General features: G+C 53.5%; 1 protein-coding gene across 12 annotated transcripts in view; it reads left to right on the forward strand.

Annotated features, from left to right (window-relative positions):
• Positions 1–16,254, forward strand: part of DENND2B (DENN domain containing 2B) — a 178,143-nt gene that overhangs the window by 150,209 nt on the left and 11,680 nt on the right. For 11 of the 12 annotated variants that reach the window (XM_079928526.1, XM_079928527.1, XM_079928525.1 and 8 more), the window contains 10 exons: positions 996–1,147; positions 3,039–3,254; positions 4,258–4,354; positions 4,976–5,020; positions 6,028–6,212; positions 7,299–7,408; positions 7,600–7,669; positions 10,467–10,544; positions 11,085–11,225; positions 14,948–15,096. In XM_079928526.1, the coding sequence (XP_079784652.1) occupies positions 996–1,147; positions 3,039–3,254; positions 4,258–4,354; positions 4,976–5,020; positions 6,028–6,212; positions 7,299–7,408; positions 7,600–7,669; positions 10,467–10,544; positions 11,085–11,225; positions 14,948–15,096 (1,243 nt within the window). The remainder of the gene's footprint in view (positions 1–995; positions 1,148–3,038; positions 3,255–4,257; positions 4,355–4,975; positions 5,021–6,027; positions 6,213–7,298; positions 7,409–7,599; positions 7,670–10,466; positions 10,545–11,084; positions 11,226–14,947; positions 15,097–16,254) is intronic. The other variant, XM_079928520.1, reaches the window with a different exon arrangement.

Genomic DNA, 16,254 nt, shown 5'->3' on the forward strand with positions numbered 1-16,254 from the left:
TTATATTTTAGAAAAGTCCAGGTATGTGTTGGCAGGAAAGGGGCAGGAGGGCATGGCTTGTGGGAAGGGGTTTCTCTTCAAGGGCAGGGACTATGCTTTGGACTTTGAGTGCCAATACAGTGCCTACTGCCAGGGGTTTTAGAATTGAGTCCTGAGAAGAGAAACAAGAACTCCCCACCAACCCCACCCCTCCAGCCCAAACTCCTTTCAAGCCTTTCACATCTCCCATGTGTCATAGCAGGAGAGTTTATTCCAAAAGGGGATTGCTGACCATTGTCTTCTTGCTGAGGTCTGTGGTGGAGGAAGTGGAGTGACGCTGTAGTCAGAGCGGTTCATTGAACAAATAATACTGAGCGCTCACCACTTCGGTGTACCAGGCAAAAGCCCTGTCCTGAGAGAGCTGTGGCACAGCGTACAGGCAGGAGGGAGGGCTGGTGAAGCCCGGCACCCTAGAGTTCGCAGCGCCCTTCCATGCCCATCTCCAGAAGTGGTCCTCAGGGAGCAGTGGGTGAAGGGACAGCCGTGTGACCTCTGAAAGCCTTTTCTACCTTGAACTGTATATCTCTGGGGCTTTTGCAGCAAAGGGACTGGAGCCAAGGAGAGACGCCTGGTGTTGGCTTTGTCCTCTGGCTGGGCACAGGCATGGGTGGCTGAGCCAGTCTTGTGCAGTCCCTGAATTTACAAAGCAGAGGCCAGGCAAGGCTGAGCTGAACTGGAGGTGGGGGGTTCAGCTTCTGGACTTGGAGCCAGCATCTGTTTGTAGCCTCCCCACTGCAGACGGGCAGCTGCATGACTCATGAGCTGAAGGGCCAGGCAGAAGCCACTCTCTTTGGCTCACAGGAATTCTGCTTGTTTATTTGTGTGTGTGTGTGTGTGTGTGTGTGTGTGTGTGTGTGTGTGTGTGTGTGTGTGTGTGTGTGTGTGTGTGTGTGTGTGTGTGTGTGTGTGTTTCCTTCTTGCCTTCTCCCCCTTCTCTAACTTTTCCTCCTCTGCAGGAGATCTGCCCAAGGAGAATCCGTATGAGGATGTGGACTTAAAGAGCCGAAGAGCAGGACGAAAATCCCAGCAACTGTCTGAGAACTCCTTGGACTCTTTGCACAGGATGTGGAGTCCTCAGGACAGGAAGTACAACAACCCACCCGCTCAGGTAACAGCAGCCCTGACTTGGGCCTGGAGGGTCAGCACGAGGCGTGGGCCAGCTTCCACTCAGGCTTTTTGCCTCAATAGTGCTAGGCGAAGGTGACGTCAGGGAAGAGCTCTGCACTCAGGGACTTCTGCCGTGTCGATATGCTTGTGGCCAATCGAGATGTGCTCTTAGGGGCACCCTGTCCCACCTTCTTCCCCTCACTGCTTGAGCTCTGAGCTGCAAAACTAAGGCAGGAGCCCCTGTCATCTCCTGTCTAATCATTATTTCTCCTCCCCTTCCTGGAAACAGGAAGACAGGGCCCAGGTTGGAGTCTTGGTATTCTGCAGCTCTGGCAGAACTGATCTCAGCACTGGCATTTAGGGGCCAGGCGTAGGCCCAAGAACCTGATTTGGAGAACTAGACAGGTGTCTCCAGGACCTGGAACCACTCCCACTGAATAAATGGTTGAATGGATGAATCTCCGAGGAATGGACTGATAGAGGCAGAATGAGAAGAAAGGTGAAGAGTTGAAGGAAGCTCTTAGACTATAGCTCATTCTGGCCTTGTCCACGGTGGACAGGAGGCAGGAGAATAGAGATCCTATCTTGGACCTACCCAAGCAACTCTAACTCTCCTAGACTTTTTTTTTTTTTTTAATAAATTTTATTTATTTATTTATTCATCTATCTATCTATTTATTTATTTTTGGCTGTGTTAGGTCTTCATTGCTACGCGCAGGCTTTCTCTAGTTGCGGCGAGTGGGGGCTACTCTCTGTCGCAGTGCGCAGGCTTCTCATCGCAGTGGCTTTTCTTGTTGCAGAGCACGGGCTCTAGGTGCACGGGCTTCAGTAGTTGTGGCACATGGGCTCAGTAGTTGTGGCGCACGGGCTTAATTGCTCCACGGCATGTGGAATCTTCCCGGACCAGGGCTCGAACTCGTGTCCCCTGCATTGGCAGGCGGATTCTTAACCACTGCGCCACTAAGGGAAGCCCCTCTCCTAGATATTTTATAACACTGGCTAGAGAATATAAAAATTATTTCTTCTGGCTTTGGAATGATGTGACTTTTTATAAAAGACTTACCTCTCTAATGTGCTCTGTTCAAATAAGCTTCCATTGAATTTGTATTTCCAGACTGATTGGGTGGGAAGGGGAAATTGGGGGATGGGAGGGAAGGAGGACTTGCTGAAGAGTGATGAGAGGCAATGCCACATCCAGACGGCAGGTGGAAGGCATGCCAAGTTTGCGGGGGTGCTGGCTTTTTGGTGGTGAGCCGGATCCGCCAAGAGTAAGGTGCCCTGTGCTGAAGGGTGTCAGTCTAGACAGAGGGAGGCAGAAAGTAGATCCAGGCAGGGATGGAAGCAGTCCAGGACCATGTAGGTGAGGGAGCCACTGGCTCCGAGGCCTGCCTTGCCAGGCTTTGGTGGTCAGAGCCCTGTATTCTCCCTGGAAGAAGTGAGCAGGGCTGGGTTGACATGTATTCTGGCCTCTGCTAGAGAAGCCTTTTAGGACTAACTCAGGGGCTGAGTGGGGGAGACTGGCTCCGTCGACCACACCCAGTAATGAGCAGAGTCTAAGCCGTGTCCCAGAGCTCAGGAGGGGCCCGCAGATTTCTCACTTGGTCTTCTTTTTCCACTCAGATAGACAGCCCAGTTTTCTTAGTCTCTGCTTTCTTTTTTCTGGAAGAAGTAGTTAAGCTTCCTTTGTGGAAGCAAGTATCGAATCTAGCCCTGAGCTGCTGATCAGCAGCTGAGCTCTTAAAAGAGGAAACCCTGGTAGATGGAAATTCCAGGTGGGATTTGGAGGAGTCTGGGATGCCAGCCTGTGGCTTCTCTGTCCAGGTCCCAGCAGACAGGTGCCAGCCAAGGCATCTGTGCTGAGTCCTTCTCCCATGTCCCCTCTCCCATGCCAGCTCTCCCTGAAACCCGGCAGCCAGTCCCTACGCAGTGGGAACTGGTCAGAAAGGAAGAGCCACCGGCTGCCACGATTACCCAAGAGGCACAGCCATGACGACATGCTGCTGCTGGCTCAGTTGAGCCTGCCATCTTCACCCTCCAGCCTCAATGAGGACAGCCTCAGCACCACGAGTGAACTGCTGTCCAGCCGCCGGGCCCGCCGCATTCCCAAGGTAGCTTCCCCAGCTGGAGCTGGCTGGGGCTGGGCAGGTGGGCAGGCAGGCAGTGGCTCTTTTCTCCTCCCCCCTCCCCCCCTCCCTCCCTCCCTCCCTTCCTCCCTCCCTTCCTCCCTTCCTCCCTTCCTTCCTTCCTTCCCTCCCTCCCTCCCTCCCTAATCTGGGCCTGCTTCCTCAATTCTCCTGAAATCAATTTCAGGTCCAGGCACTGGCCTTTCTTTTTCATCTGGCTAATTTCCTTTTCTTATCAATAAAGATGCCCTAAGTGATTAATGCTGTGCAGATGTTAAGGGAAAACAGGCTAGCCTGGCCCCCAGGGAGTACTCTACGCCACTGGGTGGATGGAAACAGTCCTTAAGAAGCTCCCCATTAGTGAGTGTGGGGTGCACGAAGTCTCTGTGTATGCAGAGACATCTCCAGGCTTTGAAAGACATAGGACCCAAACATGGGTCTTCCTTTCTATAACTCTCAGAATTGAGAGTTTTCAGCAATGATTTGCACACATAGATAGCCAGGCCCAAATCCCCAGCCCAAAGCAGCAGGATTTAGCCAAGTGGTATTTTTAGCCTGCAAACAATGCTTGGGTATATTGGGAATTTAGCTCCTTCCTGCCAGGGCCCCAGGTTGTAGCCCAGAGGAGAAAGGCTCAATCCTTGTTCCTGTTATTGCCTCTGAGCAGCTCTTTGTCTCACTTGATTCAGGGACTCTTGAGACCCAGGAGCTCCCATCCTGTCTAGCTTGATCACAGTTCCTTCCTCTGGGGAGCTAAGTGTAAAGTCCTTGTCTTGGGGGCAGGAGACCACTAAGGGGACAAGTAGATGGGGAGCCACCAGTCTGCCCTTGGGGCCAGTGCAGGAGGGAGACCAGTACTGGGCCCATTGCGGAGAGGGCAGAAGGCTTGTACCAGTAAGGGAATGGACGGCCTCTGTAAATCAGCCTTCTGAGGAGCCGGGGCAGTTGGTGTTAGGGTTGCCTCACCCTCCCTGCTTTTCTCACCCAGCTTGTCCAAAGAATTAACTCCATCTACAATGCCAAGCGGGGAAAGAAGAGGTTAAAAAAGCTGTCCATGTCCAGCATTGAGACATCATCACTGAGAGGTAGGCCTGGATGCCTGAGCTGGCTCAGGTTTCTGGGGCCCTTGGGCATTAGAAGTGGGGAGAGGCATGGACTAGCCTCAGTTTACCCTTCCATGGGGCAATCGTGGGATCCTCCTGTCTTCTAGGAGGGTAGAGCCTTGTGAAAAAGTGGCCACATAGGAGGGGAGGGCCAAAGAGGGAAGAAAGCCTTGGGAAGGGTTAGTGCAGACTTTGGGCTGTGAGGCCCTGAATAGGAAAGTGGGTGTGGGAATCTGCATCTGGCAAAAGGAAAGGCCAGACTTACTGAGCACTGTGGTCTGTTTCCCATTTCAAATCTTGGCCTCCTGGAGGCAAGACCCTTGTGTTCCAGGCTGATAGGCCTCTCTGCTGGCTCAGCCTCCAACTTCGGCCCTCAGCTTGCCCCGAACCAGGACTGGGTGGATAGGGGTTTGGATATAGATTAGCACCTGCAGTTTGAGCTCTGAGGGACCCTGGCGCCGGGCCACGCAGCACCTGGCCAGGGGCCCACTGGAGCCCAGACGAGGTACATCCCTCATGAGAAGAGCTGGGTGGGGGGCACAGAAAACATTTGCTGTGGGGCAATGGCTCAGCAAGCATGCACTCTGCTCTTAACTTTTCTAGATGAGAATAGTGAGAGCGAGAGCGACTCCGACGACAGGTTCAAAGGTGAGGCATGGCTCCCCAAGAGCATGGACCCCTTTCCTGCCCTGGCTGTGGGGAATCAGCCTTCCCTTATCTGCACATGCAGTTCCAATATCCCAGAGTGGCCCCATTTGGAGAGGCGATGGCAGGCAGGATACGAGGCCAACAGAGCAAGGAGCTCTAGGGGAGTCCATTCCTACAGTCATGGAGCTCGACCCTGAGAGATTAAATGCAACCATCTCCTTTTCCCAAATTTAAGGCTGGTGACCCTGCCTTACTTTCCCAAGCTGTTGTCCATGAAAATTGGGTGCTAGGTTTGCCTGGTAAGTTTTGTGAATCTGGAGAGTCAGAGATGGGTTCAGTAGGTTACAAGTACCTCTTCTGGTTGTAAGAAGTGTGCCAAAGTCTGAGGAAACTGGTACTCTGGAGGCCCTGAGGCCACTCATCTTCCCTCTCCCTAGAGAGGAGAGCTACCACCTCCCTGGAAAGGTTCTGGGACCTTCATGTTCCAGGGGGCCTTGGGCAAACCTCTGTTCCTTCTCTACTGGGAAGCCCTGCCTAGACCTTCCTGGATGATTAAAGTATGTGGGAACTAGCTCCCTCCTTCCCTCCTCTGCTGGTCCCCCAGGCAAGTGGGCAAGTGGACTTTGTGCCTGGGGACAGGGAAAAAGGGTCCAAGTCCAAGGACTGATAGGGGCCCTAGGGTGAAGGCTTCGTGGATGTTCATATCTTCTAGTCCTGTTGGCACAGGGGCAGGGGTGGCTGGGTGCCATTGATGCATCCCTGGATGTGCCTGGCTCAGGCAGTCTGTTGGCCCCAGCTCAGCCTCCAGAGGCTCCAGGACGCCCTGACTGTGTCAGGGCAGACAGGCTACACACCTTGCTCCTGCCACTTCTCCCCCAGACCTCGTTGTGTCAGGCCGTCAGACTAGGCTCCTGCACTTAGAGGTGACCCCTGGGGATGGAGCCCTGAGCGTGGGGTGGAGGGGGCTAACGTGGGGATCTCGTCCCTGACGTGTGACCTGCCCCCAGCCCACACGCAGCGCCTGGTCCACATCCAGTCCATGCTGAAGCGCGCACCCAGCTACCGGACCCTGGAGCTGGAGCTGCTCGAGTGGCAGGAACGGGAGCTGTTCGAGTGCTTCGTGGTGGTGTCGCTCAAGAGGAAGCCATCCCGAAACACGTACCTCCCTGAGGTCTCCTACCAGTTTCCCAAGGTGAGGCCGCCTCCCTCCTTCCCTGCCCCTTCCTCTGCCTCCTCCTTTCTGCCTGGCCCATCTGGGGAAGAAGAGAGATCCTGTTCCTGCCTTAGCAACTCACCTCGCTGCACTAGCCCTGAGCGTGTCTGCCTGTAGCCGGGAGGGAGGAGAGGGGGTGGGTTTGGGCCAGTGAGTATTCGGAGGATGAGGGCGGAGAGAACACCCCCCAGCGTGCCTAGAATGAGATCCACGTTGTTTCCAGGACTTCAAGGGTCCTGAGGAAGGGCCCCCAGCTACTTCTCCTACCTTATTACTTTTCTTTTCTCTTTTTTAACCACTTTATTGAGATACAATTCACATACTATATAATTCACCTGTTTAAAGCATACAATTCAATAACTTTTAGTATAGTCACAGTTATGTGATCAATTTTAGAACATTTTCATCACCCTCAAAAGAAACCCTGTACCCATTAGCACTCACTCCCCATTTCCCCCACGTACCTGAGCTCTTACCACTCCTTCCCTGCTTGCCCCCAGCCAGCCCGCCTGGCCTCCTTTCTCTTCCTGTAACACTCGGGCCCTTTCTCTCTGCCATTGCCTCTGCCGGGAATCTTCTTTCCCCAGCTCTTCACTTGGCTGCTGGCTCTTTCTCATTCTTCATTCTCCGATCAAATAGGAGATCTTTCTAGACACTCTAAAGTAGCCCCACCCACCCACTTATCTCTGTCATATCGCCCTGTGTATTTCCTTTGTGGCACCCTCTGAAATTTTGTTGTCGATTGTCTCACTCTGCTGACCAGAATGCACAGGGACAGGGACCTTGTCCGCTTGGTTTTCTATTGGTAGCCCAGCACATGCCAGGTGCCACATAGAAAGTGCTAGTTTGGCATATACTGAATGAATAAATGATGACTCAGCCCACACCCGGACCTCTCTGTGAGAAATGGGAGTGGGGTCAGGGTAGGGTTGCTGAGAAGCATGCCAGTTGGGCAAGTGCCACCTAGGACTCTCGGGGGAGGAGATATTTGTCAGCTACCCCCCACCAGTCCCAAGTTCCACGTCTTCTCTTATCTCTCTCTCCCCATATTCCTCTTCCTTGCAGCTGGACCGACCCACCAAGCAGATGCGGGAGGCAGAAGAGAGGCTCAAGGCCATTCCCCAGTTTTGCTTCCCTGATGCCAAGGACTGGCTTCCTGTGTCAGAGTACAGCAGGTGAGGCCTGGTCTAGCATAGCCTCCTTTACCCCCATAACAGTGGGCAGCTGACTCTGGCCCACCCTAGTCCCAGCCTCCTCTCCTACCGCAGCCTGGTCTTTCACCCCCTTCCTGGGCGGTCCCTCTTCTTGGGGGCTGTTTCCTGGGTCCTCTGATATTTCCCTGATGCCAGACTTCTCCCTGTTCCAGTGAGACGTTCTCTTTCATGCTGACTGGGGAGGATGGCAGCAGACGCTTTGGCTACTGCAGGCGCTTACTAGTAAGTAGGGCCATTCGGTCCTCAGGGACTGGGCCACAGTGTTTGTATGTGTGTACGCTCTTCTTTAACTTGAGCTGGTAGAAACTCAAGTTGTTCTATGTTCTGCTTCCTTGTATGCTGCCTGAGGACGGACACACACACACACACACACACACACACGCACACACACTCCACGAAGCACTCCCTGGGATGGCAGGACTTAAAGTTCCCCTCTGATTGGGCCCCAGGATCTAAGATAATCTACAATAAGGGAAGAGATTGGATCACTTTCTACTGGGCTGTCATATGTTTTTAGCTCTTCTATACTTTTTCTTTTTGTTCATTTACTTTGGGCTTACAGGCTCAGATTGCTGATCCTGATTGCAGGATCACATCAACCCAGCAGTATGTGTGTGTGCATCAGATTGGGGTGGAGGACAACCTTCCTCACCCCCATACCTGGACAACCTCATGTGCATCCTGTCCATGGTCTGGTAGGGCTGGAGGCTGAGCAGGGACAGAGCAGTACCTTCTGTGGGATTCTGGGAGAGATGCCTTGAACTCAAGGGAAAGGGAGGGTTTTGAAAATATAAGCCATGTTGTAGAGAGAGAAGCACTACACCATCCCTCTTCTCATTAGTCCTGGGAAATAGATTGAGGTAAAGGTAAAGGGAGTCCTGTCACACACACTCCCCTGGGGCTCACCAGGGGTATTGTTGACAGAGTTTCAGGGTTCCCAGGCCTTAGTGGGAGAAGGGGCAGATGAGGGGGATCTTCGGCAAAGGTGATGCATAGCAGGGACTCCAGGTGAAGGGTTCTGGGCTGTTCATTCATTCATTCAGAAACATGTAGCATACACCTGCTGAGGGTTAGGCAGCATACGCTAAAGGCACATAAAGATGAGCTAGACATGGCACCTATCTTCAAGGAACGTTAGATAGTCCAGTAGAGGAGGTAGGACTTTCAATGTAGAAGGCAGGGCAAAGGGAATGAACTGTGATTTGGGATCTGTTTATGTTCCAGGCTAGATGCTTTAAGTATGTCATTTTCTTTATTACTCATAATAGCCCATGAGGCATTGGGTTGGCCAAAAAGTTGGTTTGGGTTTTTCCATAGCATCGTATGGAAAAACCCAAACCAACTTTTTGGCCAACCCAGTATTATTATATATGTTCTTTAGATTAAGAAACTGAGACTCAGAGGTAGAATGACTTGCCTAGGGTCATACAGCCAATCAGGGCCAGAGCCAGGTTGACCCCAAGTCCTTTAACACCAAGTCTGGTATCCTGGATCACCCCAAAGGGTAGTCTGGGGAGAAGGAGTACTTGGAGATAGAATGCCTGGTGAGTGGGGCTAAGGGAAGGTAGAGCAGTACAGATGCCAGGTGGGGAGCCAGGCAGCTTTACCTGGGCCTGGGGGAGGGGGGGTAGCGTTCCAAAGGCTGCCTTTGCAGGAGCAGAGATGGAGCAGAGCTGCTCCTTTGCAGTGGGCCTGCTGCCCCCAGGGAAGAGCATGTTTGTCCTGGCGTGCTCAGAGAGGGCCTGGGCTGGGTCCCTGCCAAGGGGGCTGGCACTAGCTCGGCATTCCTGCAGATTGGACACAATGATTCTAACCCAAATCCCACATACTTGTTTTAATCACTTGGGGCTTTAGGGGAGGCGGGGGAGAGAGAAGAAGAGAGGAGTGAGTTTCAGGCCTAATATGGACAAAAACAGATTCTGCCTTCTCTTTAGATCTGTGACGTGTGGCCAGCAGGTTTGGAGACTGAAATAGCCCATCTGCATTTGCTTAGCAGCCTGCCTGAGGGGCCAGCACCTGCTGCTCTGCTCCCTCCCCGCTCGGCCTTGCTGGGCACTCCAGGCCTCTGAGCCAGAGGCAGCCACAGAGCCCTGCCAGCCCCTGGCTGGAGAAGTCGACTCCTGTGGACTCACTCCAGCCTGCATTTGGGGGCTCCAGGCCTGGGGAGCTCTCAGTGCACATCTCCTTCAGCTGCCTACCTTTTAAATCCCCCTTTTACTTTGTTCTCCTCTACTCTGTACATGCCTCTGCCCAGTCTCTTTGTGTTTCTTTCCCTTCCTTTCTGTCAGAAGGCAGCATACTTTAGAGGTAATACAGCAAATCAGAGGCAGAAACAGACTCCTGGTTCCATGACTTCTATACATGACCTTGGACAATGGCTTAATAATTTTGAGCTCAGTTTCCTCATCAATAAAAGGGGGATAATAAGGCCTATCTAACAAGTTTTTGGAAAGTTCCAAGCCCAGGACTCAGATACGGTAAATATTCAATAAATAGTAGTTTGCTTCTCTTATCTGGTGTCAGTTTGCTTTCCTAGAATGGGGATGGATCAAGGAAGGGAGAAAAGAGCAACTGAGAACAGGAATGTTTTGCAGAATGTCCCCTCTGGGAGGCAGAAGACCGCCTGGCTTGCTCCTAAGGATGTACACAAGTCCCTCCCTTACCACTGGGGGCCTGGGGATTTAGGGATATAAATCCACAATCACCCTATAGCCTCTGCCCAACCGCTTTGTCCTTTGCCAGCCCCCATCAGTGTCTTCCTGGGGGGGAAGGGCGGAGCCTGTGTAGAGCTTGGCAGGAGTCTGGTACCTTGGGCTGGAAGGCCCAGCAGAGGCTGAAGCCTGCCCCCAAAGAGTGACAGCCCTTTCCTTGGGGGCCTGGTTGAGTAGAGGTTTAGAAGAGGCCCAGAGTCTTCACTAGAAGACTGGTGCTTCGTCCTCAGTTCCCAAGGAAAAGGAGTCAGATATAGTAACCATGCGTCCTCTGTGTCTGTGTCTCTCTCCTCCTTGTCCTGGCCCAGCCAAGTGGGAAGGGGCCTCGGTTGCCAGAGGTGTACTGTGTCATCAGCCGCCTTGGCTGCTTCGGCTTGTTTTCCAAGGTAAGAGGGCTCTGGCTTACTTCCCTCCCCCTTCCCCCAGCTGACAGCTCCCATAGGAGTATCTGCATGTGGCTTAGATGAGAAAACCACCTGTCTGTGTGTGAGAGGGTGAGAGAAGGCGAGAATGCAAGGGCAAGTACAAGCGAGCTCTCCGACTCCCTCCCCATATACCAGCTCCTGCACCGGCAGTGTCTGCTAATGTCACAGCTCACCCTGGGCCGTGGGCAGAGCTGAGTCCTTGGGGACAGAGACCCTGCAGGAAGCCAAGTGCCCAGGAACCCGACCTCAAGTGGTATTTCCTTTGCCCAGCTACTCAGATCTTGGAGTCTGAGGCAAGGACTAGTTAGGGAGTAGAGCCGACACCGAGTGGCCAGGGAGACGGGAAGGGTAGGGTATGAAGCTCCTGGCGAGATAGTCCATCATCTCCCAGCTTTCGGCCCGGGCTGGTCAGATGCCGGGCTGCCCTCTTCTCTGCCCAGGAGGTAGGGGAGGGTGGCGCCCTGACACCCTTCCTCTTTGGGCTGCTGGCGGTGGGCACAGGTCCTAGATGAGGTGGAGCGCCGGCGTGGGATCTCCGCCGCTTTGGTCTATCCCTTCATGAGAAGTCTCATGGAATCACCCTTCCCTGCCCCAGGGAAGACCATCAAAGTGAAGACATTCCTGCCGGGGGCTGGCAATGAGGTAGGGATTTCTGCTGCCTCTTCTCTCAGACCATGGACTGGGGCTGGCGTGGGACCTGCTGGGGCAAGGCTCAGTCTCTGGGGCGCCGAGCACGGCCCCTTCCTTGCTCAGCACATTTGCACACCTCACCAACAGGGACTAAAAAGAGTGAATGACAGAACTGTAATTGTTGCTCAACTCTCTGCAGCTTCTAGGGGCCTTCCCTGACCTGTTTGGACTAAACTGCAGGCCACCTTTTATTCATTCATCAAATGTTGACAGAATATGTGCTCTCTCACAGTCAGGGCTCCTGCAGACCTTGAGGCAGAGTCATATAGTTAAAGAGGGGCACAGCTTGGTCCTTGTGGAGTTCATAGTCTAGTGGGAGAGACGGACACTAAATAAATACTTGTACATAGAAACAGATAACCCCTAAAAGTGTTAGGTGCCAAGTGAAAGCACAGAGTGAGAGTGTGTAACGGGATGTGCTTTAGATTAGGGGCCAGGAAAGCCCTCCTCTGAGGAAATGACATTTTACTGGGGACCCAAGGTGAGTAGAGTCAACCAGATGAAGTGGGAGGAGGGAGACTAAAAGAGAAGGGTATGGGCGGGAGAGGATTATTCCAGGTAGAGGGACAGCATGTAAAAGCAAAAGTTGGGAAAGTGTGGACGCTTGCCAAGGAACAGGGTAAAAAGGCCAGGATGGTTGAAAAAGGGAGTGAGCAGGGTGGATAGACAGCAGGGCCAAATCACAAGGTACCTGTAGGCCAAGTTCAGGGTTTGGAATGTCTCTAAAGCAGGGTTATGAGATCCGAGATGTGATTTTAAAAGCTCACTCTGGCTGCTGTGTAGATTATGGACTGGAGTGAAAACAGGGAGACCAGCTTGGATATGTTGCAGTAGTACAGGCAAGAGATGATCGGAGTTTGGATTAAGGTGTGGACGAAAAGGTGAAGAGAATAGATGGACTGGAGATGTGCCTTAGAATTAGGGTCAATAGCACATTGTGTTTGATTGGAAATAGGGAATAGTGTTGGGGAGATTTGAAGGCGAATTCCCAGTTTTCTGGCTTGAGCAACAGGTCAGCGGATGGAGCACCTGAGGGAGGTTTGTGAGGAGGAAGAGCTTGACTCCGTGCACGTTACATTCACGATGCCTGCGAGACACCCCGGAGAAGATGTTTAGTAGCAAACAGTGTAGACAGGGAAGAGAAGATAGTCCCGAGGGCCTCCAGCATTTAGAGGGCCTGCAGCAGAGGAGCAGCAGACCTGAAAACTAAGACAGGAGGAGTCCCAGGAAGCCAAGGAAGGGGCCCTCTCAAGAAAGGAAGGAGGGCTCAGGCGAGGTCAGGATGAGATGTGGCGGGACGCCTTGAGTTTCAGAAACGGGGGTGGTCAGGGGACCGAGAAGCTTGAGTAGAGAGAGTTGAGAAGTGAATGGGGTTGAGAAGGGGGACTAGCCTGTAGAGACAGCTTTTAAGAGGTTTGGCTGTGGGGAGAAATGGGGAAGGGGCAGTGGTTGAAGGGTAACGTGGAGCCAGGGGAGAGTCTGTTGAAGGTGGTTGTCTGGGTGCTGGTGGGAGTGGCCCATTGGAGGAAGAGGTTAAAGCAGCAGCAGAGGGAAGGGACAGTCAGACTGTCAGTGAGAAGGCAGGGCGGTGGGATCCAGGGAGAGACTGGCTTTTCAGGAGAGAAGGGCACTTCCTTGTGTAACAGCAAGGAAGGGCCATGGCTTGTAGATTCTGGATTCTCATCTGATGGCTGCAGTTTTCTCACAATGGAAAAGAAGGTCATCCTCTGAGAGTGAGAGGTGGATGTTGGGTTTGAGGAGAGGGAAGAAGGAATAACTTAGTTGCTGCAGGGAGTGGAGATGGTCTGACTAAAGAAACATTGGGTTTGCTGGGAGTGGCGAATGCCATTTAAGGCCTTTCTTGTAGCATCTTTTCTCCCACGCTCTTTTGGAGGGACTTCCTGCTTCATGCATGACCTGGGGGCAGGACCACCGACCCTACCCTGAGAGCCCAGTAGCATGCCTGGGAGTCAGTCCTTCAGGATGGGGCCCAGCCCGCGCACCAGCCTCGTCTCAACGCTCTGACTTGACTCGCTTACTGTCCCTGAACCCTGCTTCCTTTTGCCTAGTAGACACTTCCCTTCTTCTCTCCTTGGACAACCAAGTTAAGCATCTTGTGCTCTGAGCTGCTGCCCTGACCTCTCAGCCCTCTCAGCGCCCTGTGCAGATGTTAATGATGCCTTTCCCCTATCCTGACACGTAGCTGGTGGGCTGTGATGGTTTAGGCTCATTCAGCCTCACTGGACTGTGATCTCCTTGAGGGCAGGTGAATGAAGAGAGGCCCAGGTCCTGTGAGCTTCCTGTGTGAACCCTCACTCCCTGGAGGAGCCCGGACCCTCGGGGTAGTAGGAGTGGGGCGCTGACTGCATGCAGGCTCTCAGGAGGGAGGCTTGGGGGAGCTTCACTGTGACTTCTTCCAGGTGGGGCAAGGGCAGGAGGGGTGCAGAGGCCTCTGGCGTGATTGTGGTAAGGGATCCCTTCAGCACACGTTCACTGAGCACTTTGGGTGTACCCCACATCCTGCTAATCACTGGGCCTTCTGGGGCTTCGCCATCCGGTGGGAGAGACAGAGTGTAAACAGAACCCTATAAAAGAGACACATCCTTAGGGCAACTTGTGCCCATGTTGCTGCTTCCCTTGGGCCCAGAGGGATGACTACTGAACTAGGAGTTAGAGCTTCACTTGTTTAGACTCTGAGGAACAAATGAGATCAGGCAGGGTGAAGCCTCTTGAGGAGGGCTCTGATACCATAGGGCTAAAAGAGGGCATGCGTCTTCCCTCCTGGCTCTCAGGAGACCTACACATCTGTGCTGCCCACATACGCTGAGGAAGCGAGGGGAAGCCTAGGCAGGCCCGGGTGAGAGCTGCTTTGGCCTGGCCTGAGCGTCAGCACTTCCTGTTGCTCTCATTGCCAGGGTCAGTTGCTACCCTCCACCCTCATGACTGCCCCCAGGGAAGTGGTCCCTGCGCCACAGCACCAACCTTCAGAGTGGCCTTGCAACCTCTCCGGAGGGAAGATTGCTAGGTCTGGCCCTGATAAAGAGAGTCCTGCTTCCTGGCAAGGTTGTGGAATGGCCAGCTTGTGTTTCCCTTGTCCCTGGCACAGGGATTAGACAAGCCAATAGAGATAGAGGCCAGGACAGAGCCTCTGGAAGGAAACTCTTCCTAGCAGGAAAGGGAGGGGGCATGGCAACAAGGACACTGGCACTGTCTGTCCAGAGATGGGTGAGCAGAGCCGCGCGGAGGGGCAGCGATCAGCTGTGGAGCTGGGCAGCGCAGAGCCAAGTCCTTTCCTTGGGGAGACGGGCAGGAGGGCAGGGAGGGCAGTGCAGATGAAGCTGTGTGGCTCCCTGCCTCCCTCATCTGTAAGAGCAGCCAGCTCTCCTCCCCCCTTTCCTGAGAGCCTGGCACATGGCTCTCCAGCTCCTTCCTTCCAGAGCCTCCCCCATGTTCAGTTAGCCCTGTTGCCCACAGGCTGGGCGTCTGAGTACTGTGGGGGCAGAGCTGTGGTCTGAGTGGAGGAGGAGACTGGGTCTTACTACACAGTGGGGTGGGTTAGAGGCCTTGGGAAAGCAGGTGGGAAGGGGAGCCAGCTTCCGGTCGCTTTGTGTATGACCCAGGAGTGGCACCCACCTGATCTGGCTTGCCCCACTTGCCCCACTGTTCTCCTGCAGGTGTTAGAGCTGCGGCGGCCCATGGATTCCCGGCTGGAGCATGTGGACTTCGAGTGCCTTTTTACCTGCCTCAGTGTGCGCCAGCTTATCCGAATCTTTGCCTCACTGCTGCTGGAGCGCCGCGTCATTTTTGTAGCAGATAAGCTCAGGTAGGGCCCAGCAGGTGAGGTGAAGAAGGGGGGGAGGCACATCCACTAATTGATCCAATGTGATTTACGAGCCCTAGTATATGCCAGCCAGTCGTATTTGTGCATAGAGTGTGTGTGTATGTGTATGTGTGCGTCTGTGTGTGGTGAGAAAAAGATCAAATGGAGAGGAAAGGTTAGCAGACCCGGGCAGAGAGGATGACTGAGGGAGCAGGGCTTGCGAGCACACAAGATGGCAGGGTTGAGAACCCAATGGAGGACTTGGCTGGAGGGAAAAAGACAGACGCTGCTGCTTTTGCAACGGCCAAGATTGTAGAGGTACAAATCTATTTATGTGGAGGAAGGAAGTAAGAAAGTAAGATTTCTAGCTGATGGCCACATTTCCTCTGGAGGGGGAGGCAAGGCCACCTCTGTGGGATGCTGAATTATAAGAGAGTGATGAACTTTAGGAAGAGCCACAGTGAGGAAGGGGCAAGGGCATGACTAGGGATAGTATGAGGGGTGCTGAGCCATCCAGTGAGGGGGCCAGTGAGGGTGTCACCTGGAGAAGGCAACTGGATGGAGTGACCCAGGGCCAGGCATGTGGGGATTTGCAGAGAAGGACCAGGTGAGGGTCTTGAGAGTGCTGGGGAGGAGAGTGGTTGTAGGGAGGTTGGCCAAACTAGGAAAGGGAGAAAGAAGCCCAGGGACTGGAGAGGTCATTGAGGCAGGGGAGCTGGATTAAGAAGAATAAGAAAAGAGCTGAACAGATCACAAGTCTTAGTCTGAAATGTTGGCATTTATGATTTTAGAGGCAGAGGAGGTCCAGATGGTTGTGGCCATGGGAGGGGGCGGCAGAAACGTCACTGGACATGAGGTGTTCTGGAAGAGGCCGAGCTCTTCTAGGCAGCCAAGGTTTTTTTTTCCTCTTTAAAAGAGCGTCTTAGGGCTACCCTGGTGGCTCAGTGGTTGAGAGTCCACCTGCCGATGCAGGGAACACGGGTTCGTGCCCCCGTCCGGGAAGATCCCACATGCTGCAGAGCGGCTGGGCCCGTGAGCCATGGCCACTGAGCCTGCGCGTCCGGAGCCTGTGGTCCGCAACAGGAGAGGCCACAACAGTGAGAGGCCCGCGTACCGCAAAAAAAAAAAAAAAAAAAAAAAAAAGAGCGTCTTAGTCCATTC

This window comes from Stenella coeruleoalba (assembly GCF_951394435.1).
Source record: "Stenella coeruleoalba genome assembly, chromosome: 8".
NCBI classification, from domain to species: domain Eukaryota; kingdom Metazoa; phylum Chordata; class Mammalia; order Artiodactyla; family Delphinidae; genus Stenella; species Stenella coeruleoalba.